The following is a 24804-nucleotide window of genomic DNA, read 5'->3' on the forward strand; positions in this document are numbered from 1 at the left end:
CGGTTTATTTTCTTCGCTAACTAGCCTCAATCTTTTAACTAAATTCGTAACCGTCTGTTTTCGTCGAGCTTCGATATTTTATATTTCTGACCATTGTATCGCATCAAAGTTCGAGAATCAAGTGAAAGACAGTGCGAATACCGTTATACTTCGTCTGCCGTCCAGTTTTCTCTGCGAAATGTAAGTTATACAGATTCTACACGTTACCATGCGTACGCTAATCCGCATTACAAGTGTCGCAGATCGCGTTGCAATTGTGTTAGAAAAACAGTGTGCATGAAAATCTGTGTGTAAGAAAGTTCGGACTGATGTTCGATGCGATGAAACACGAATGTCGAAACAAAGTGTGATGCGGCGTTTATAATAAAGTTCTTTGGTCTTCGCTTTCTTTGTGTTGGAAGATCGCACTCGACCATGCTTTCACCATGCCTTCCTTTTAAGAAAGCACGACAAGCAGCAAGATTTTCTTTTCACGTCGAACGTGTTCGTGATGTTCGTTTGCACAGAAAGTGGCAGAGTTTCGCTTTGAAAAGTAAGAATGTAATAAAAAGGGTGGTTTCACCGCGGAGAGGGGAGGCAGAAGCGACACATGCAAAGAAAGCGAAGAAAAGAACGTAGCGTGGGAATCAATACTCTGGACGTTGAGCTGCGTGACTAACTTCAGATTGGTTCTTCTGTCTAACGCCCAACAGTCGTGTATCGACGAAAGTTTTAACCGTTTCGTGTCGGAAATCTAACTACTATTGCCATACAAACTTTTTCAAATACTATAATAGCAAAGATTCATCATCGAAATATCGGGATTTTGATATTTATAGTTATCGAAAAGAAAAGAAAAACGTATTAGTTCTTTAACGATTTTCGATTATAACGTTGGTACCGTTCCGAGAGTTTGAAATGTTCGCGTTGCGTGTTTCGGTCGACGAACGGACACTCGGGTGAGTGGTTAATTTTGCGAAGAATTGTCGATGGACGATGAACGAGGTCATACCTCCATGTTACTTAGTTCGTTTGTTTGTGCAAAGGCTCGCTGGAAACCCGTTACACCAGTGACGGCGAATTCCAGAGGTGGAATTTTAATTTCTCAATCCTGTTAACGCTTCGTTACATTCCTGACCATTTCGTTCATACAAAGTCGTTTCATACATTTCATTGGCTGTTTTAAAAACGTAAAATGCGGTAATACAAGGAGGGCTAACTTTGCGTTTGGCAGTATTGCTCTTATTCCTTAAAAAAAAAATTTCTAGTAAAATTTTCCGGGTTATTACAAGTCATATTTTTGATTTACTGAACATAGGGACAATTAAATTCGTGGTTCAAATTTATATATGTAGTTCAAAGTGACTTTTACTCATTATTTCTCATAAAATCTGCTCTACCTAGAATTTCACGAAGATCACATTGTCCGGTTTTCCTATCGTAAAATATCTTAAAATACAATTAAGTTTTCTGTTTTCACTTTAATAAATATTTGCAAAGGCTGTAACTTACATTTTTCTTATATTAATTCCTTGTTGGGAGCCATGATGTTTGTAATATGATCTCTCTTACCAGGGAAAATTTTGATTCCGTTACCGTATTTAGTGTTTAATTGAAGAAGAAAACTGTATCTTTCTATCTCTTTGTGCACTGTTCGAATATTATGCAACCGAAGGGTCCTTGCAATGTTGCCACTTTGCAACAATTCAAACGTTGCAATTATATAAAGTCAATGTAGTTTCAATTATTTTCTTGTCACGCGATCAACGTGGACACAACGTGTTTCATTTCACATAATTATTATCTGTATATAGCTATCCGTTCATCATCTGTTCTCGTGATTACGAAAGTTGATTGGTTAACTTATTCATTGTTAACAAATCATTTTAATTCAATGATCTTTGTACAATATAACATATATTTAGATACATGTTAAAGACTATTACATTAATATTTTTCCATTGATTAAACATGCGACATATGCAATCGATAAACAAAACTTTTTTGCCATGTTCTGTTTTCAAACAGAATATCGTAAAATGAAGATATATCAATTAAACTTCGTGTATAAACATGTATTTCCGTTCTGTATATCGTAGTTGAAACGACCTGATTCCGCATTCGCTCCGTAGCCACGCATCCGCGTGGGAGTTTAGCCACAGTAGTCGACGAGGTCGATCGATATCTCGAATTCAGTCTCCCTCCCCTTGCATCCCGAGAGACAGTCACGACCTCGAGGGTTGTTGGCCTCGTTTCAACCCCTCGCCGGAACGCGAACGTGTAAGGTGTCTGGAGACAAGTGCTGTTCTAAATAAAACATCGATTAGTGACAATAGGAGATAATGGCTTTTCCTCAATTAATTATGAATAATTTCACAAAAGCTGACGAATATTCACAAAATTGATGCTACGTCTCTTATAATTTGATAAATTTTGTTTACGTTTCATTCGATAGAGATAAAAAAGGCATATTTAGTATCGATACAGTACATCTATATTGTAATGATGCAAAATTGTGTAATCGTAAGATAAAGTCAATGAGAAAAGATTTGATCGAAGAGCAATTATTTCAATAATTTTTAATAATTGTTTTAATTAACTATTTTTTGTAGAATTATCAGGAAATACGCAAAAGAAAATAATTCTGACGACTTTGAGTTGTAGAAAGATCAAAACTAAACGGGAGATTCAAGTCAACATTTAACAAAGAATTTTGTTCGCAAAAAATATTCAATAAGCAACTATACAACTATCGATTTGATGAATTTTATTTAAATAATGAGAGAATAAAATAAATTATTCTAAAGTAAATTAAACCAATAAAAATAAAGAAAGATTGCTTATATTGTTGCTCGACAGATCTTATCTTCGTTAGTTCGAGCGTTATTTCGAATGGAATCGTCTTGAGTCACTATATACGCAGCCACGGATAACGAGGGTGAAAAGCCCTTCACGACTCACGCACTTAGGTTAGCCCTTTGCGCACTTGTGAAAGAAGTGAAGAACAGCAGCATACCACGTAAAACATACATCCGCTTCCGCCTCTGACGTACATACATACTACTGGGTACGTGTTTCCTTCAAACAACGTAGGAGAAAGAAATATGAAGAATGAACGAAAGAACATTTTCGAAATGAAACAAATAAAACGTGAGAATGTGTAAAACGAGAAAAGCTTTTTATCCTTTTTGTTGAAATGAATAATCATGAGCATTATGCACCAAAACATTATGCATAACATATAATATGTTAGAAAATTTAATTTAGCAGTTTGATGTTTTAATTACATAAAATAGCACAAAGGGTCAAACAGAATTGGCTTCGTACTCGAGGACGCATTCGAGTTCGAACGTAGCCAACGACCTCAGACTACTTTGGTAGCCGCATAGTATCCATACTGCCATTACTTGCACACCTCTTTCTTAAGGCTCTTCTATTCTGGTCTACCGATAGAATAAAAATACATGATCACATGGAATGGTGCCTCGGCTGCATCTCGGGATACCTGGCAGCAGTTCGCAAACCCTGTTTTCCTCTAACATAACTCTAAACTAATGGCCTGAAAGAGGTGAAAGCAAAAACTAATCTTAGAGGCTCGTCACGTGAAAAGAGTAAAAGGCGGCAAAGTGGTTGGATTTTCATTCACGGCGATGTTTTAACTCATTTCGTCAGCCTGCCACCGTGACTTTTCGAAGTTTCCCTATGTCGAATAATCGAGAATTTATGGAAACCGCGTTGGGATGCGTGGGTCACGCACGTGAAGTTTCCAAATCGTTTTAGATATTTATGTAAAGTTTTCCTAGAAATTTTAAGATAATCCTCTGCAATTTTTGCGAAGATACACGTACATATTAATATCTCTAGAACTGTATTTTAAACGTACGTTTTTAAGAACTTTTTCCATTGTTGTAACGATTGAAACTTCGTAAATATTTGCAATTTACTTATAGTCAACGTATAAAATGAATTTATGAAGAATTAAAAATCTCAAACGTAACGTCCGTAACCAAAGAAGTTGTATTTAATGCGTCATGATATTGTTGTAACAAAATACGTCATAAATAATTCGATTACATACTACGTCATTATTTTATCGCGTAATCGTTCGGTTCACGGGTATATTCCCTACTACGTCATATTTACGTTTCATTGGAAATTTAAGCCACGACGGAATTTTCTGCATGAAAGTACTTTGATCCAACACCACGTATCGAAAATAGGACCTTCAATATTCGAATTTTAATGAAGAAACCATTTGTATAAGCCACACGTATAAATTATATTTATTTATAGTAATTATCTTATATGTATTATGAAAAAACAATAATATCGGTGTTACTACTAATAGATATAACATCCTTTTATTTAACAATTATTTTTGTTAATAGCAGAGTTAAACACATGTTTTTGACTGATACACGTGAAAGTTTTTCATAATAAAACTCAAACAGTACGCATATGCCACGTGTGACGTGGTATTTTGCACAATCGAAAGGTTCAATTTGTAATTGTGAAATAGGTATCGTATAACGAAACGGATAATTAATTTTGAAATGACTTGTAATGACTTTCATTCAGATGTAAATACGTGTTTCCCGCGTGTGGTAAAAGTATTCATGACCAAGACAGTGAAATAATCGTGTAATGAAGTCAACGTTTTATTTCGAGCGAGTTTTGAGTTGGACTTAAGAGTATTACCAAAGTAAAATATGTCAGAAATGATTATTTAAAGGGAAATCATCGGTTTTATTTTAGTGGCATCAAATAAGTTACCAATTTTCTTACCTTGCTTTTCTTTTCTAAGAATAAATCAAGGCACATGCGTGGCTGTTTGATAATGAAATCCATCACGCATTGTCAGTGTGTCAATGATAAAATCCTTGGCATTCCCTCATGACCTTGTATCCATACTGCGATCTTATTTTAGAATTATTGCCGTTATAAAGTCCTTCCTACATTGATTTTTTATCGCATAATATAACGACTTTTAACATGGTACATTCTGAAGCAAAGACAGAATGGCACAAAATACATCAAATTATTCTTTAAAGTATTTTAAATTTTCTTTACATTATTTTGACTTCTATTGTACCACCAAAATTATTCTCACGTTGCTATTTATTCATATATGCATATACTTAATTTCTCTATAGTTTTAAATTTTAGTTTCGTAAACCGTCAACATATCCTATACCGTATGCGATACCTTCACTGCTCTATTGGCAAAGAAATTGTTTCCGTGTAAGGAAATATAGCTGTAAAACAAATTACATAATCTATTACGTCGTGGAAACTCGGATTGGTCAAAATAAAGGATTCAGAGCGTGTACTGCGATCGTTTGGCTTTCTTTTCTCACGGGGAAAGTAAAAGTGGCTATTTCGTGCCAAGGTGAAAGATCGACGGTGAAACTTATCGTGGATGTCCTTCGCAATTCGCGTTCGTGTGTTCCACATACTATATTCGTTCGTCAACTTGAAGACCTTTCCTTTCCTATCAACGGATTTCCAGCGAGCCTTGTTTACATATTGTGGAATTCTCTCGGGGATTCTTTTCTTTCACGTCCTTGATTACTCCCTTGAGTACATGCCAATTAATGCGGATTCTCTTTCTATTGCAGTTGTAACGCATCAAAATAACAACATGTCTGTAACCACATCCGTGCAACCAGCTACTGAGAGTCTTTCTCGCCACGGGTGAGTTGCTTTACGATATTTTGTTCATCGTATTTTATGATAAACAGAATTGGGCAAAGTGTAGGAGAGACAAATATGTTTATATGCAATTCATTTATTTAGACAGAACAATTGCTGATAAGTTGAAAAAAATGGGGAATATAAGGTTTTTGTATTTGTTCGTCTGGTTCTAAATCTTTTCTAATCTAAGTTACGCATCGCGATATCGTAACCCATAGAAGCGGAAACCGATATTTCTAAAACGAATTTCTTTGTGGTCTCATTTATTCAATCGATCTATTTTTTACCATTGTCAATTTTTTGGTGAATCAGCCATAGCGAAGCAACCAATAATGCTTCTGATTTCCACCGAATGATATGTGCCTATACAATACATATGCAGTTTAAATATATTCACATAATTCTTCCCTTATAAATATTTTTAACATCAATCTGTCGTTTTTGAATGAAACTACATACCTTTATCGATGTTAATTTATTGGGTATATATATATATATATATATATATATATATATATATATATATATATATATATATATATATATATCACGGTGCACTCGAAAATATTTGTGAAATATAAATTTGAATAATAATCTATTTATTCAAGGTTGAATATAAATACACAACGTATTTGAGGCATATGAATATATTTTTGCTTATTGAAAGCTTTTTCTTTTCTCGTAGTGATTTGAAAATAAAGGAAAGAGTTTTCAAGTACCTCAGATATAATTATAGGGAATACGTAAGTTTATCAAGGCGAAATTCCTATGTGATAATATGATCGCTGTAAGAGGTATAGGATATTTACTATATCATAATGTAATTCACTATTAAAAAGAAAGTGAAATTCGTACAACTTCGAACAAGAAACATTTGTTGTGTCATAACTTCAGGACAAATTCGAAAAATGTCATTCGTGCTATACAAAACCGACAGGGATGACAATACCATATACAACTTCGTTTTACGTTTTTCACACGTATCTTCATAACTTTTTATAAATATGAATTTAATACAAATTTGAATATTCTACTAAATATCATATGCAAAATTTGTTTGTATTCTTAATATCTCAAAAAAAAGTAGCCAAAATGTATCTAAACCGAACATGCTGTATTTACACATACATTGCTACGTTAAAAACAGCAGAATCAGTAAGAGAATCGGTTTACGGAATTATTGTTGTTAGCGGTATGTTATTCGTAGAAATCGCATCTCTCTCTGTCTCTCTCTGTCTCTCTCTCGTTTTTGCATAATGCGACGGCGTGCCCACGACATCTGTACCTGTTACGCTACTGTACTAGGAAACCACGAAGGACAACTTTAGCAAAGGAAATTGTCGGATCACTCGTAATAGACGCTAGATTTGAACCGATACTATTGTTCTACTGCGTTTTATTTCGAGGCTAGTAAAGTATTGCATAGTTTCGTACAAATCGTCGCAGTTTATCGTTTGGATGTCTAGAAGTAAAATATATTTTCTGACATTTAGCTTTCGTGCATGCCTTACGATAAGCTGCGGTAAACGTAAAAAGTCACGTGTGCTATGCATTGTTTTGTTATTTCTGAACGATTTGAACAATCTTATGTCTGATTCTATAAAGATCTAATTCTTTTGTTCTCTATAACGGACTTTGCAAATTTAGTTATTTATCTTTTTGTTATATTGATCTTCTACCGTCGTGTAAATTTAATATCAAGGGATAGATTAGGTTCAGAAAATGAGACGTGGGAGGATTATATGCAACGACAGTTTGTAGAAGAAAGTAAGGAACCAAATTGAAAACTTTATTACCAATAGTATCAGGAAACCTTGACTGGGTTATCTAGACAAGAAGAAGATCAAAATCAGTCCTCTATTGAAAAACATTTTATCGTGGGATTCCTATGAATGTTGATACAGATTATTTATATTAAGTAAGGAAACATACTAGCAACTTATAAATATACCAGAAAATTTATGAATGTTAAAAGTGTTTCAAAGTAGAATTTTAAATGTTTAGGAAAAATTGATCGAACAGCGTGTCGATAAAATGAATAGTATTTTCTCTTCTCCTCTTTCTCTTTTATATTTACCATTTTTCTAAATTTTTTAATTTATTTTCATGTCCAAATTGCTGATTCAAATGCATGCTGTAGGAATTTCGAAAGACCGTTATTGACGGATTATTCGAGTATACGGAGTATACAGGGAGAGAAACCTCGACCGACATTCGGATCCGGATCTGATTTGCTTGTGAGACACGACTACTTTTTCAAGCAGCAATTAAATTATTTGGGTCGAATGTGAATTCTTTATGTTTTGGATCTCGCGTTGAAAATATGAATATTTTGGTGGGATTTCGATGATAGATTAAATAATGCCAAACGAAATGTAATTGGCAAACTGTTTTCCGAAAACATTTCAAAAGGTAGTAAGGTAAAGTAAATTAAAAGAAATGATATCTGCGCGTAAATGATCCAACTCAAGAATTCTCTAACCAAGCACTCGGTTGCAACGTCCTTATAAATTCAATTTAAAATTTGTTAAGGTTACCACTATAACTATTTTAACTCATGACATTAAACGCTTTAACTTAACTTCGTGCATCGTTTTGTTCAGAAGTTCATAAGACTTGTATCCACATGGTATATACCATAAAGTACTTCACAGTGTATTACTTAGTTTCGTCGCAATTAATTAATACTTGGCGCCAGCCGGAAATTCTCGAAATTGCTGCGCAAGAGAGAGAGGGAAAGAGTGAGAGAGAGAGAGAGAGAGAGACGTTTGATCCATCAGCCTACACAGCCACGTTGATTCCCGTTTAACGAGTGAGCTGCATATGGAAGTTCGTTTCACGTTTTTGTACACTGTTCAAAGAACAGTCGATGATACGAGATGATTTTGTTTGTGTTGGTCTCTCTGAACGCAATAGCCTCGAAAGAAAAGTGAACAGAACGAAGTTTGCAGCGTAAGTCAATAGATTAATCTGACGTCTTAGATCGTCGCGCCAGTGCAAGGAAGATAAGAAAAAAAAATTTACGGGAAACCCCCGTCGATACATTAGCGTAATATTCAAGTTAATGAAGATATTTCATGATTGGGATGGAATCAAATGACTACATTTCCATAATTGCTTTGTATGTAAATTAACAAAAATTTGTTAGCCTAAGTACGTTTGAAATGTATACGTGATAAATTAAAATCTAATTTCGGTAGGAAAAATCTGAATCAGAACATTATAGCACAAAAATTATTATTGCTAAACGTAAATTAAGAAAGTAATAATTTCTAAATTATAGAACGTTTGTATCTCGTACATTTTTATCTTATATTCTTATCAATTCATCTTATTGATTATACTGGTTTATATTTACACGATTAGTGCCGTAAAATGACTACATATCTATTGTTTTAAGATTCGTATAAGTTGATAAAAAGATAAATGGTTCACACATTTTATAAAGAACATAAGAAAAAAATAATATTTGATCTTAACATACATTTTATTCTTTATATTTTACTGCATTTAAAAACGTATGAATATTTTTAGCATAAACCTTAGGTATACCAAAAACAATAATTTAAGTTTTTATTACATAGTTACTCTTTTTATTAAATGATAACGGGTATTTACATCATTTTCAAAATTAATTAAATTCATTTATTCTTGATCAACCATAATTTCATGTGAGTGACTCTTATACGTCACTTGACGCCAGAAACATGACCTATATTCAAACGAGTCATCCCAATATTGCAACCAATCTTTGCATAAAATGCAAACAACTGTTTTCTAGTTTTATCCAGTTCTCATCTTATTTTCTTCTCCTGGATTCCTTGAAAGATTCTGAAGTGTTAGAGCCCATATGAGTTCGTAGTAGAAAAGAAAAACAGTAGAGCTCGATTTACCGATTCCGAGATTTGCACGTCATTCTTTCTCATATGCGCATAAACTTACACGAACGTTTATTACGCGCTCGTCCACGTTACTATCACGTGAAAGGAACGTTTTTCTTCCTTATTTCCATGCTGCATATGTTAACATACATATATATATATATATATATATATATATATATATATATATATATATATATATATATATATATATATATATATATATATATATATATATATATATATATATATATATATATATATGCATCCATACTTAGTGAATTATCCTTCTTCCTACTTCTTTCCTGTTCCACCAATTTTCCATTTTCTCGAATGTTCAGAATTATCACATGATCATGATTTAGGTAGACGAACACTCAAAACACGATAAGCAGGATGGAAGATTTCAGCTGATACTTTTGTTCAATCGCCTACTGATCGATATATGAAACAATTTTCGTTATCTATTAATTCATTCTTTTTCTTTTACTAAATTGGATGATTAATTGTTTGAGTCCCAGGGATCTTTAAAATAACAGGGTCGAAGAAACCCGAACAGCGCGATAGCGCTTGTCTTAATCGATTGCGTAGAGAAACAAACGGCGCAATAGCGCTCGTCATATTTCTTATTTTTATGAAATACATCTATATTATTATATATGCGTACTATTAGTTTATAAATATTTCAAGTTTTGTTCAATAAAAATTATTGAGAAGAAGTCGTCCGTAACGTTCAATTGTACTGGGACTTTTCGACACAAAATCTAAACAGCGCGATCGCGCTGCTTGCGACTCAAACGGTTAAAGAACACTGTTCACAGAATCCTGTGAACAAGTTTGTACTTTAATTGACAAAATGTTAAGTGTAAAATCTTGCGAAGAAAAATTGAATTAGCCTTTATTTGGTATCCTAGTTTATAATTAATTGCTATATTCATTATAAGTAGTGGTCATATATTTCAACTGACAGTCAGAAAGGCAAACACTTTCGAACGAGGCTTATGTAAAGTATGCCGATTATCGATTGACGTGAGTAGTGAACATCCTAACGGTCGGTAAAAACTTGCAAGAAAAAATAACTTTAACGTGACACCTTCCGGGTTTAACGTACGAATATCTTCAAGAACAGCCTTTCGATCTAGTTGAATCATATTTGACAGTCTATTTTAATTTAAAAAATCTAATTTGCCTATGGTCGTTTGATAAATTGTGCCATGTTGTAAATTCCGTGTATTTTTCAATAGGAAGAATATGGTATTGAAAATGCTTTTAACAGAAAAGATTTCCTTCTGCATATACTGTCTATTTTTCCTATTTAATAGTGCAAAAATTTGTTGAAATTCTTTCCTTCGTTATGTAAAGCCGTTTATTGGTACCAGGATAAAAGAGTGATTATATAATTGTGATTATCTAACTTATTTCGTGCGGATTGTTTAAAAGTGTAATTAAAATATAAAAATGGTCTGAAAGGAAATTACATATTTGAAAAAAGCAATAAACGTTCGATCATTTTGATAACTATATTTATAATAAATATAATAGCTATAGTTTAAATTAAATGAAGTATATACACATTAATAAGGAAACCGATGCACTCCATATTAAAGATCTGCATTTATTTTGTTTCTTTAGAAGCAATATCTCCTTATCCTGCCATAGTTCATGCGGGAGCGTCGACGATGGCCTCCAAGGATCTCATCCTCAGTATCAAGACACGATCCTTACGATTGAGGAACTTCGTGCTCAACTGAACTCCTGCTTCACGTAAGTTTCCATTCCGTTCTAAATTACAAATTTGTTGTGCAAAGTTGCATATTTAAACTAATTCTGCTCCAATTATAATTAATAAATAAGAAATAAGAAATTTTCGTTAAAAAAAATTATTTTCTTCTTTATTTTTATTATTTTTCTCGTTATATGCACGTTATAACAGAGTAATTAAAAAAAGTCTCATCAAACTCCAAGTTTTTATGAAATACAAATTAACTCAAAACTTTTTCATATCTACATTTGATGATAAATTTTCATCTAAAATTTAAGATTTCATTATAAAACTGTGATAGATTGAATTACTCAGAAATAGATTTTAATAGTAAATACTTCTCCATCATCAAAACTTGAAGCATAAGGATGTTCTAAATTTCTAAAGAATAGGTATTTCCAAAATACATTAAAATACAAAAATTTAAAGATATAAAAGGCAAACTGCTTTGTATCCAACTTAGATATATTGAAATTTTACAAATCAAAATTTAATCCATAATTCATTAAAAGATACACTAAAAATACACTAAAATTGTAGGTTGCGTCAAGCGCACATGTCGACAATAGCACGAAAATGGTGTATGAAATTTGATAGTTACTTATCTGTTACGTCAAAAGTAATATATACAGTCGCACTACACGTCTCCATGTTAAACGAGAGAAATTGATAAATGTTGTAGTTAGCTCAAGAGTAGAAGCTATCAGAAATAATGCACCTGACTGTGTTCTTCTTCGTATAATTTTTAATACAAGCTAGGAATTACACACTCTCGTTAGGCTATTGACTTCTGCAATCGTCTTAAAATCATTCTGTATGCGCTATTTCTGTTGTTTCGCTTGACGATCAAGTATTGAGAGTGATTAAGACCGCGCTTTATATGTACATTAACATATGCTTGTATGTATTAGCGCGAACAGCAAGGATCCTGAGAACGGTTTGTAATTGGCTAAGCAAAGTTGAACTCTTGTCTTGACGTCGAGTCGATAATAATAGGTCGGTAATAGAATCCGACATGATCCGGAGTCGCGATGATTAAATATGTTTTAGACGTTGGTTGCGTATTAGACGCATCAAATGCCATGAAGAAATCCGATTTAAACTCCGTCATTCTTGAAATCCATTGTTCCAATCTGATTATTACGTCACTGGTACTTTGGTGTGAATGATTCAAAATGATTGATTTGGTTGAAAATCTTGCTGCGACTTTGTAAAATTCTAGAAATTTTTCAATTTTATTGTCGTTTTTTTAAACTTTATTACTTTTAAAGATGTACCTGTCCTAAAAATTAGATATTCCTTAAAAAAATATATACAATCTTTTTAAATTTCACGTATATTCAAAGTGTCGTACATTTACCTTAAACGTATAATAAATATTAGGTTGTCCCAAAAGTTTTTTCCGTTTTATAAGGAAATACACACACAACATTTTTTATTTTATATTATTTTATCGAATTCTGTATAATTCATTTTGTTGCAATAGAACAAAAAATGTTGTGCATCTATTATTTCCTTATAAAACGAAAGAAACTTCTGGGACAATTTAATATCTAGTTTATATACATTTAGAAATATATATGTAACTTACGTATTCTTATACGTACGTACTCAAGAGCTTGCGCGATGCAGTGCACTGAGATTGAACTTAAGACATTTTCATAACCTATTGGATTTACAATTACTTCCACCTTATGATTTTATAATTATAGAAATAAGATATCAAGAGACTATATTATCCAGTCGAGTTACTTTTTTCGATTAACGTAACATACATTTGATAATAAAATAATAATTTTTAATATTTTGATTAACAGAAAGAGGACAAGCAGATTATTTCTATTTTATGATATTATATTTTTCCACGTTATAGATACCAAAGAAATTGATCCTTCTTTCGTAAGTCTAAAGCATCATAAACTCTTTCATCAAAGACGTTTTTTATTTATAGATGTGGGGTTTCGTGGAGCGAAGAACATGTCTCTCTGGACTGCAGCGAATGCGGTGGCTATTCCCTTCAGCGGCCGTGTCCACTCTGTGACGGACGTTGTCGCACCTCGTGGAAACGCGATCTTACTATGGTATATATCTATTTCTTCTCTTAACTATAATATACCTTATAAACGCCGTAAAATGAGGACTCATTAGCGCAGAAATAAGAAATGCAAATCTGCTTTTAGAAAAATAAATAAACTTATTTTTAATCCGAGCACAATGAAATTAATGATAATTATATGCAATTTGTCATCAGCTTCAAAACTATATGCATATTTAATAATGTTAGGTGTGTCCCGACAAAGAATTAAAATAGAAAAAAGCAAAATATAGAATATTATAGAATAATAAAATCAATTTTTATGTTTTAATCAGATGTTCAATATTAGCTGTAAAACGAGTAGTTGTACTCTTATCGATTTTGCGCATGACATCTATAACAGCCTCGTGTTACCATGAAGGTCATATTAACGACTGCCTTGTTCGCGATAAGTTCTAAATGTTAGTTATACGAAGCAGTCGATAAATGCTGAGCTTAAGCAATAAAGCTTTTTTAGCTCCTTTTTTAATCAATAAATGAAGATCAAGAAATTGCATATAAGAATATAACGAAAAATGAACATGATGTAAATAGCTACATAAATAAAGAATATACAAAATTTTATAATAAATATATAATTTTCAGTACAAAAAATGAGTTTCTAAAGAAATAGATATTTTAAAAATAGAAGAACTATGATATTTTTTATCAGGAAGTATACAAGTTCTATAAATTATATTGTAACTTTCTATGAACAATTAGGACTAATGAAATTGCAATTGATATCGGTATATTAAAAATGGCGTAACTGTCTGTCGTAAAAAGAATTATATAGGTATATATAGTTATAATTTATAACATATAGCTATAATTTATTATAATATATAGCTATAATTCGAAAAATACCATGCATGCAACGACATAGCACATTTGTCTTTCTGCGACTAAGTAAAATGTTCATCTATTATAGATCATTATAGTATAATAAAATGAATGAATCAAGAATATAGAAAAATAAATTTTTTATTTTACAGTCGCACGCCAGTGGTAAAGCAAGATGGATTGGTGAATGTGGATTAAGTTGCGGTCCTTCCATCGAGGAGCCATTGGTGCCCGCGTTGGAAAAACTACGAGCCACATCGTGAACGATGTTCAGCAGCAAATGCATAGAAAGACGTCGTCGTGTACCGTCAACCATGCACAAGACTTAATCCATCACCATTCATATAGCGTCACCCCACCACCATTGTGCGAGTCGGAAATGTGTGAATGTGGATTTTGGATGTATAAATGATACATTATGTTCCTGAGGAGCGAGAACGGAACGGACAACATCGAACAATGAAACCCGTTCTTCTTCCATGGCTTCATGTTTGATGATGCATTACCATGAATGGTCGATTAGCGAAGAATCTTCTGAGAGCTTAAGCAAAGATCACCATCTTCATCGTCATCGTGAATTCAAGAAACATTTGGGTTTAAAAAGGCGAAGAACTACTGCGTGGAATTTTCGCTGCTGACGATTGCTTCTTGATAGATCAAGAAATATGATACAATACCACGTTCGATCTCTTTGTATTACTAGAAATTTTGAATCGCATTTCATTGGGAATATGTATTAGCCGCTGAAACTTTAATTGAATTAATAGTTAAAATGATTTCGCCTCTCAGAAACAATTGACCGACAAATTGATACAGCTGTGTGCTTTTAGAAGAATTAATCAGGGCTGTAATTACATTTCGTTGATAGCGGTCGGTTAGCGGATATCCTCGTTAATCGATAAATATTGGTGCAACGTTGTTTGAATTCAGTACATAAGTTTTTATATATCTTTCACTACAATGAAATGCTGCTATATTTTGGCAAAAGTAGCGAGAAAATACTTATCCAAAATGGTAGTAGAGCGTGAATAAGTAGTTCCAAAATGCGCGCGCATGCGTGTGTATTACGGTTTTACGAATCTGCAATAAGTATTTTCACGCTTAGTTTGTGACGAAAAATTACACTTTAGACTTTTCTTTATTAGCTACTGTAAATTTGGTCTCGAAAACACAACTTTCGAGGTTTAAGTACCATTTTACGAGATTATAAAGCAAAATGAATTTCTGTTATTAGATCAATTTGTAAAAAGATAGTATCTTGGATCAGTGTAGTTTAAAAGATATGAAACGAGAAGATTAATATCTGAAAGAATGGCATATGTATTTATTATTAGATTTACGGAATCAAAATTAGGAGTTAAATTTTAATTGAAAGCTGGGTAAACTATATCTTTTTCGAAAACAACATACATTATATTCAAATAATTGCTTGATAATTAAGAGGAACTTGCAATATAACGCGCAAGAAGAGTTTAACTAAAATTTGAAGACGTATTAACTTCAGACAAAATTAATTAACCGAATCCATAACCTCACATCAATCTAACATCATAGACCTATACCATTAAATTATAAATGGAAGCTTTCTATTGTATACGATGGAAATACGTACAGAGTGGTAAAAGATTGATTTCATAGAGACATAGAAACTTCGGTATATTATACTAAATATAATACGTCTTCATTTGCGATTGCACTCTTAAATGTTGGTGCTAAGTGCCAAGAAACACAAAAATTAATCTAAGAAGCAGAACTGCGAAAAAATCAATCAATATAGAAAGCTAGTAAACGTGAATTAAACTTCTTTTTATGAGTTAAAAATATACCGCGTTTCCAATGGAAAAATTTCCGACTTTAAATAACCATATGTACAACAATTTTATTGTAAAATACGATTTTAGATTTGTCAAGTTAAAAGTAGCTAAATCATACGTCACTCTCTACTATTTTCCACGTAATAATATGTTTCTACTCCGTTTTAGCTAAATAATGTATATGTAGCTTATATGAAAAAAACGATCAAAGAGAAGCATTTATGTTGGTGCCAATAATTTTATTGAATTTATACCATTTCATTCATTTCTTAAACCGTTCACCGAAATGTTTTTAATATTAATTTTCGTGAAATAATTGTATAATTTATGCACGATTCATTTCTGAACATATCTGTATATTTCTTGACAGTGTAATATTTCGTATGTGAGAACATGTTCATCAAGTCCATGCTCATTTATATTAAACTATAACTCGTGAACATTTTCTGAAGTATTAGCCTAGCTGCAGGCTTTAGTTTAATGCTTTAGAAAAAACGTTTGGTAGCAATTTTTATTTAATCAATAAAATTCTTATTTATGACCAAAACATTAAAATTATTATTATGGGTTTAATAAACGATATTCGTCAAAAAAAGTTGGTGTTATTTATAAACACAAAATAACAATAAATAACACAAGACATATATATACAACACAATAATCATACATATGAAAAGTAAAATTTTACATATACAAGACACGCATAATTTACGCAGCAGAATAATTTTTAATCAAAATAATATAGTGAATAAAAAGGAGTATGCGAAGGTTTCTCTTTTATTGACAATTTTATGTACATTTTTATTATGCTGTGTAGCATATCCACTCATGTTGAATTATATCAAAGTACATTATTCTGTTTATGCACTTTCTTATTTCAAGATTACTTATTTGTATATTTCATGAAATATATAGTACGATAAAAATAATACACTACTGTAATAGCCAAAGTAAAAACAGATTGATCATCAAAGAAGATACAAACCATACTATATGTTGAATGCTGAAATAAGTACTGAAATAAGCACTCTAAACTAGAAACACGGACAAAATTGTGCTATATCAGAAAAGAATGAATTTTACTATCAAATATCAAATACTGGGAAGTTTTGATCACAAACGCATTAAGTCTAGTTATTACTCTTTAATTAAGACTGTTTCTATATTGATCTGTGAACTTTAAGTATATAGCCGCATTGAAAGTGGCATACTTTTGCTGTACAATTTTTAGAGAATATTAACTCATAAATTATCGTACAAAATATCTCCATTATATAGCTCTTAATATTATTGGGTACAATTTGCAAAACTATTCGGTAGAAAAAGACATTATTCCGACTGAGAATTACACAAAGAGACAAATACTGAAAAGACTGCATAGAGGTAAGGGCAACGTTGCTCCTTAAAAAATCTGTGCGTGAAATTATTTGCTGCCTAAATCACGCTAAAATATTTTACTATTTAGTTTACATAAACGCAGCACTGATTTGCTAAGAGATCGGTCAAACTCTTCTTTGAAATAATAAAGAGAATCTCAGCACCATTATCCTACAAGGACAACTAATCTTGCTTGCAACGCGTGCAAGTATTGACAAGAATTACACTTTGGTGTACGACATGGTTCACGTGCAATAATAAATAAAGTTGCTGCATTGTAATGATAGGATATTGGTAACTTCTTCTTGTCGATCGTTCCGTCCTGTACAAAAATTAAACAATTGTACGGACAATTTTACAATATATGACCATGAACAAATTTCATTAAAAGACTAGGACAGGCTAAAATTATATTTAAAATTAAAATATAATTAAAATTATATTACTTCGAACAGAATTCTAGTAGGAACGAATTGCAGGTGGAACCGTCGCACATTCTTGTTTATCTAGAGTATTATCTATGACTGGTCTGAACTCAATAGATACCTGAAAAATTTAGTTTAATTTAGTAAGCTATTCAAAAAGAAAGTGAATATAATTCGTATATAATTCGATATTTACTTCGCCTGTTCGGGGGTTGATTTTTGTAAGTGTGTGTTTTCGCCAATGTTGATCCAGTGATTTGGGCTCCTGGTTCCCTATCGGTTTACTATAATCGTATTCATCGATTCTATTTCTAAAATCTTCACGTGCATGAGCCCCGCGACTTTCTTTCCTATTTTCCGCAGCTACTATTGTTTGCATAGCATTGATCATTAAGTTTTGTAATTCAAGAGACTCTACAAGATCAGAATTCCAGATCATAGATTTGTCCGACACCTTCAAATCGCTCAACTTGTTGTATAAAGCAGACATCTTCTGACAGCCTAATAGAATTAAAAAATATTTTAGCTTTAAATCGCTATTTACAATATTTCTACAACAATTCTAAATTAAATTTTCAATTGAATTTCTACCTTCTTGTAATGTTTCAGCTGTTCTGAACACGGCTGCATGGGTTTGCATAGTTTTCTGCATGCTTAATCTCAATTCTGCCGTAGAAATACTGCCATTTGCATTTCTAACCCAATCCAAATTTGCTACACTTTCTTCTCCAGCATTCTAAAATATATATTAATCACAATAATCGGTTTTTGCATTATACTAATCGATAATCATTGCAAAAACATATTACTAACAGGTTTCAGAGGACCAATAGCTTCTCCTGGCTTATTTTCCGCTGCGATTGTTTTAGCACAAGCACGACCAAACACAACTAAATCTAATAATGAATTTGCACCAAGACGATTGGCACCATGAACAGATGCGCAAGCTGCTTCTCCACAGGCATATAGTCCAGGCACAACTGTATCCTCGTCATTTTTTCTTGTTAGAACCTGACCTCTGTAGTTTGTAGGTATTCCTCCTATATAATTAAATTTTTAATAGTATGAAATTGTTATCTAATAGGCTTACATTACTTTTAACATTTAATAATGTATCTTCCTTTTAGGATCGAAATTTAAAAAAAAAACTGGGTACATACCCATATTATAGTGTACCGTAGGTATAACAGGAATAGGTTCTCTTGTTACATCAACTCCAGCAAATATCATTGCTGTTTCTGAAATACCAGGTAGCCTGGCTGCTAACTGTTCAGGAGGTAAATGATGGAGTTGCAAATAGATATGATCTTTCTCTGGACCAACGCCTCTAAATAAAATTAAGTCATATTGATAAATAAACCATCGTTAATCTCATATAACTCTTTTATAAGCTATCAAAAAATTATGCAGTTAGTGTATCTAAATTTTTAGCGATGAAATAAAATAAATCAATATAAATAAATATAAATTTTATGTTTATAATAAACTTTGACTAAAATCTAGTTTTTATCTGTTTTTATCACAAGGATTTTTAAGATTGTATGATTACTTAGTAGAGAAATTACTTAAATGTTTAATATAAACAGTAATAGATCATATAATGATATTCAGTGCAGATAGTAAAAGAATTTTCCATTTATTTCGCCTCAAAGAAATTATGTATTTCCACTTTTTGTATGATTTCAGAATAATCTATATATGTATGTGTATATTTATATGACTTACCTGCCTTCCCGGATTTCTATAGTCATAGACCTAGATACAACGTCCCTAGAGGCTAAATCTTTCGCGACTGGAGCATAACGTTCCATAAACCTTTCACCTTCACTATTAACGAGATAGCCTCCTTCACCACGACTGCCTTCTGTAATGAGGCAACCAGCTCCATATATTCCTAAAATAAGAAATAATGTTATAAATATATCATAAACGAATATAGAAATCAAATCAATGTTTACACATTATTTTGTACCAGTAGGATGGAATTGCACGAATTCCAAGTCCTGATTTGGCAAATTGGCTCTAGATATCATTGCAGTGCCATCACCAGTGCATGTATGAGCAGATGTGCAAGAAAAATATGCACGACCATAGCCTCCAGTTGCTAGTACTGTGTTTTTAGCATGAAAACGATGGAGTGTACCGTCCTCCAAAGAAAGAGCAATCACACCTCTGCACTCTCCATCCTCCATTAGTAAATCCAGGGCGAAGTATTCGACAAAATAGTTGCACTCATAGCTTAATGATTGACCATATAATGTATGAAGTAGAGAATGACCTGTTCTGTCTGCTACGCAGCAACATCTGTGAGCTTGACCACCTTTCCCAAATTTCAGGGATTGTCCACCAAAAGCACGTTGATATATTTTGCCTAAAATAAGAATGATTATTTCAGAAAAATTTTTATTTTAATACTGCATATACATAATAAGGTTGCCTTTTTGTGATTAATAATTCTGATTATTCTATAAATTTATGGAATATTTTATCTATAAATTTATCTTTTATCATTACAAATATCACTTTAAAATTGAAACTATACAACAAATAAGCATATTCACATTACTAGTAAGAGTACAACAATACCTAGGTATCAGCTGAAAATGACATAATGAGGTCATAAATTGAGATATTTAAGGGGAGATAAGGAGCTCGAATTGTGGGTGACCCTTGTTCAGGGCTGTATAATAACAACTCAGAATTATTTCTTCCTTTCAAGTAGGTATGTTGGCGGTAGAGAATTCTCTGGCAACCCTGGTCACAGAATGCATACGGCCCTGAGTGCGGCTAGATCAATCGATATCACCGTTTAATGTTTTACGTTTTAATTTACGACCACACTATATCGCTTCCAACTATGATACATGGCAACCGTAAAATGTGATTTGTTATTTTTAAATGTCAATTATAAATTCTTATCAATACTGTTTTTGATAGTTATAAATTTTGGTAGTAATAATACCTACGTCTTCAGAATAACAGGTTCGTGAGTAAAAAATGCTTAGGTGTTATTATAAACATTGAAAAATTATGAATTATATGGATTTCAACTATGGATAAAAATATAAAACAGAAGCAAAATTATAATGGATATGCTGAAAAGAATCGCAAAGACAAAGAGTATAAAACAGATAACCAGATTCAAAAAATAAAAGAATCTGAATCAAATTATAGACTGAAGTCAAATAAGTAATTTGTACACTTTTAGATATTTTTATGACTCATTTGTTATAAATTGATTAATTAATTATCATTATATAAACAATTACTGTCTATATTTAATATTTGTATAGTTCAAATCAAAGAACCCATTCTCGTTCTCGCTCACCATGTAAGAATTCTAAACAATGGATAAGTTCAAATGCTTTCATAAATTTTGTTCAGGACTTCAGACAAGTAATTAAGCATATAAAAAATCTATTTTTGCTTATCAATAAAAAAAAATTACATTTACAGAATCTTACTGGTGTCAGAAGTACAAAAATATTCCAGATAGCTGGTGAAAGATGGAAAAAAATGCCTTTTGAAGAAAAACAACCATATATAAAGGCAGCTATGAATATTAAAAATAAAAAGCAAAATCAACAAAAGATTGAAAACATAAATAATGTCGTTAATACAAATACAGAACAACCAAAGAATGAAGATACACAAAAACAAGAAAAAACTGGCAAGAGAGAAAGAAAGAAAAAGGTTAATACTTTATTTGATTAAATTAACTAAAACCTTTTATCTCTTAGACAGTATGAATAGTATAGGTCTTTAATTATAGGAACCAAAAAAATCTATTAAGAGTAAAAGTAATACTGAATCAGATAATGAATCGATCTCTTCTGGTACAACAGCCACAAATACAAGTGAAGATATGTCGGATATGAGTTCATAAATACAATACAATCAGTTATATAAATGTGATGGTATTTATAACTAATTGATGTTTTGATAACTTTTCTCATTGTGTAACTTATTATTAAGAAGACTCAAATTTTTCATATATAATAAAATTTTTCATTTGTATTAAAATATATTTATGATCCGTGCAAAACTTAAAATGATACATTTACTTTTTATATAAAACATACAATGCTGCCTATATTTTATAAACAATATTACCATCTGAAGTTCGACTGAAAGGCATGCCACAATTCTCCAATTCAATGACTGCCTTTGGTGCTTCACGTGTCATATAATGAATAGCATCCTGATCACCCAACCAGTCAGATCCCTTAACTGTGTCATACATGTGCCACTGCCAGTTATCTTCCTCCATATTACCCAAAGCAGCATTGATACCTCCTTGAGCAGCAACAGTATGTGACCTTGTAGGAAATAGTTTAGTAATGACTGCTGTCTTGAATCCTTCAGCGACCAAGCCATAAGCTGCACGCAATCCTGCTCCACCAGCACCCACAACAACAGCATCATAAGTATGATCTACTAATGGATAATGCTTAGAAACATTGTCTGAGATTTTTGCAGCCTTGCCATCTGGGGTATAATGAAGTTTGCGATTTGTAATGACCAGTAATCCAAATTTGTTCTGAAATAACATGAAAGCATGATAAAAAGATTGGTTAGGATAAATAGATATCACATGTGATAATTATACAAAATCATGACTGAATCTTATATCTATAGTGTCTGTATATAGCAAGTATATGTATGCATAGACTTATACATATATATAGCATAATCACATTGCATCAATATTCTATTTATAAAACACGAAACAGTTTTAGAAACTGAATTGAAAAATGTAAGGTGACACTGTTTAAATCGTTACAAAACGCAATTCGATTTAATAAATGATTTAACCGTACTTTAATACGTAACATGTCACTCGTGATATACTGATTTTTAATGGCATTGCAACATCAACGATATCTGACCGAAGATTTAATCTCGAGTAATATTTTTCGTAATAAGACTACATCTTGACAAATTTTTTTAAAGATACATAAAAATAAACCTAATTTACAATAATTTTTAAAAATTTGTTGTGATAACAATAGTTTGCTAGTATTGCGATAGAAATATAATAATGATATGTAAAATTATGTAATTAATTAAGACGCGTGATTGTCCTGTATCATAAACAAGGTTAATTGCGTTTCGTGCAATTTTATCGAAATGTACTGAAATATATTAATGGGCTATTATTTATTGAATGTATCATATAAATGATTAAAAGGTTGTTATATACCGGAATGTAATTATCCTTATCGAATTGAAAATATTTTCACAATGAGGCCATAGAATAGAACTATGTATTACTCGATGAACATCATTTACCATATGGAGACTAAGAGAAATGATATGTTGGCGATAAGTTTTTTGTCCTATACTAGATATACTGCATTTAAATTTCAATTTTATACACTTTTAATCATACTAAAGTCATGTTGAAAAAATGGCTAGTGGTTATAAAATCGAATATTTAATACAAAACAAATTAATAGAATGAAAACCAAGTAATTATCTAAAACAGATTTATTACGCTTTTATTTCCGATTAATATAGTATGATGAATATAAAAAAAGAAATTCGAAGATGGTAAAGTTAATGAATTAATGGTTAATGAAATGATATTTAAAGAGTGTAATTTCGCGCTAATGTCAGTTTCCCGTGCCGGTGTTTATCCGCAATTATAATTAAACTTCTAAAATAAGATACAGCAATTTTTTTCATTGTCACGTATTTAAGGTCAATATTAAAGTGAAGAATAGACAAAAAAATATTTGTTTAGTGAAGATAACGGAAATTAGAATCGTTGTTACCTACTTTGCAGTGAAAATCATGATTATTGAGTAGGCCGGCTATTGTGGGGTGGCGCGTACGAAATGAAAGAAGTGCGGTAAGAAAAGACATTCGACGTTAGAATTGTTTGCTAAACGTTCTCCTGTCTAGCTTGAATTTATTCAAATCACTATTATTTTAATCAGCGTGTTTCCAGTATTTATTTATTCATGACTTTTAGACAATTTTAAAAGACTGATGTTTATAACGAAAAATATTTTGCGAGAGAATCGATGCAGGTATTCGTTAAGACATGTTAGTAAACTTACGTAATTGATCAACGCCGAGTATTATATAGCAGGTATATCATTGTTAGATTAAAAATTACATAACTTAACGAAAATCGGCTTACCAACGTCGTTGTGGGAGGATTTCTCGCCAGTAAAGACGATAGCTTCAAAAGACCGCTCATCTCGGTATAATGTCACTTGCTCAGGTGAAAATGTTATTATTAACAATAACACGCGCACCTCTTTATCGAATGCGCGATTCGGATTCACCGTGCAAATGCTAATATTTGTTAACTTCACTCCCGCACTTCTCGCACGGCGACGTGAAGTGTACAAGTCGGTTGAGTACCGACTACTGGCGGAAGCTTCCTGACGAATATCAGTGCTGCCAATCCTATCGTCACGAGATAACCTCGTTTGTGAGGTGCTCGCTAATTTTTTGCTTCAATTTCATTGTTTTTCATTCATACACTTTGTCTGTTTTTAGCATTTTTAAAGTATAATTGTTTTAATATTAATCCTTCGTCTTTCGAAATTTCGAAGTTAACGTCACAAATAATAGTTAACCGTAGGCGGGAAAATTAAACGATACCGCGAAAGAAATCAAGCGGTTCTCATTTCACTTTACATACGATGGGGTGTTAACGGTATTTTGAATTATGTAGCTATACGAGTGCGTGGGTTCTAAAGGGAAAGTAACTCGATATAATCTGTGTAATGTACATCATTTACCTGTGCTCTAAGGAATGAATATTAAACTAAAAAATCTAAATAATTCAAACTCTATCAATAAATCATTACAAGTAGGCATCGATATAAATTAAAAATGCTAGTGAGAGTTACAGAACTTTAACAATAGAGAGGTAAGTTTATTCATATTTGTATATAGCCGTTGTTTTTTTAAATTTAAATTTGGCCATTCATTGCTT

General features: G+C 32.0%; 3 protein-coding genes and 2 long non-coding RNA genes across 6 annotated transcripts in view; 2 read left to right on the plus strand and 3 right to left on the minus strand.

The window, feature by feature from the left end:
* The window catches only part of LOC126864944 (protein pinocchio), a 52265-nt gene extending 35623 nt beyond the window's left edge, over positions 1-16642 (plus strand). For both annotated transcript variants that reach the window (XM_050616883.1, XM_050616884.1), the window contains exons 3-6: positions 5598-5673; positions 11187-11318; positions 13268-13397; positions 14386-16642. In XM_050616883.1, the coding sequence (XP_050472840.1) occupies positions 5598-5673; positions 11187-11318; positions 13268-13397; positions 14386-14496 (449 nt within the window). In that variant the 3' untranslated portion in view covers positions 14497-16642. The remainder of the gene's footprint in view (positions 1-5597; positions 5674-11186; positions 11319-13267; positions 13398-14385) is intronic.
* Positions 1878-5591, minus strand: LOC126864950 (uncharacterized). The gene is made up of 2 exons (XR_007689392.1): positions 2907-5591; positions 1878-2818 (listed from the first exon to the last, which is right to left on the minus strand). It is a non-coding gene; the product is annotated as an uncharacterized LOC126864950 (long non-coding RNA).
* On the minus strand, positions 11156-13261 carry LOC126864949 (uncharacterized). The gene is made up of 2 exons (XR_007689391.1): positions 11918-13261; positions 11156-11336 (listed from the first exon to the last, which is right to left on the minus strand). It is a non-coding gene; the product is annotated as an uncharacterized LOC126864949 (long non-coding RNA).
* Positions 16643-16806: 164 nt separating the features above from the next.
* LOC126864941 (succinate dehydrogenase [ubiquinone] flavoprotein subunit, mitochondrial) lies at positions 16807-24241 on the minus strand. The gene is made up of 10 exons (XM_050616879.1): positions 23998-24241; positions 21963-22389; positions 19822-20220; positions 19575-19743; positions 19010-19176; positions 18663-18889; positions 18441-18585; positions 18046-18350; positions 17871-17970; positions 16807-17746 (listed from the first exon to the last, which is right to left on the minus strand). The coding sequence occupies exons 1-9, from the start codon at positions 24055-24057 to the stop codon at positions 17884-17886; spliced, it is 1986 nt and encodes a 661-aa protein (XP_050472836.1). The 5' UTR covers positions 24058-24241; the 3' UTR covers positions 16807-17746; positions 17871-17883.
* LOC126864948 (uncharacterized) lies at positions 20436-21906 on the plus strand. The gene is made up of 3 exons (XM_050616888.1): positions 20436-21038; positions 21143-21542; positions 21622-21906. The coding sequence occupies exons 1-3, from the start codon at positions 20902-20904 to the stop codon at positions 21733-21735; spliced, it is 651 nt and encodes a 216-aa protein (XP_050472845.1). The 5' UTR covers positions 20436-20901; the 3' UTR covers positions 21736-21906.
* Positions 24242-24804: the final 563 nt, after the last annotated feature.

Source organism: Bombus huntii, chromosome 4 (genome assembly GCF_024542735.1).
Source record: "Bombus huntii isolate Logan2020A chromosome 4, iyBomHunt1.1, whole genome shotgun sequence".
Lineage (NCBI taxonomy): Eukaryota > Metazoa > Arthropoda > Insecta > Hymenoptera > Apidae > Bombus > Bombus huntii.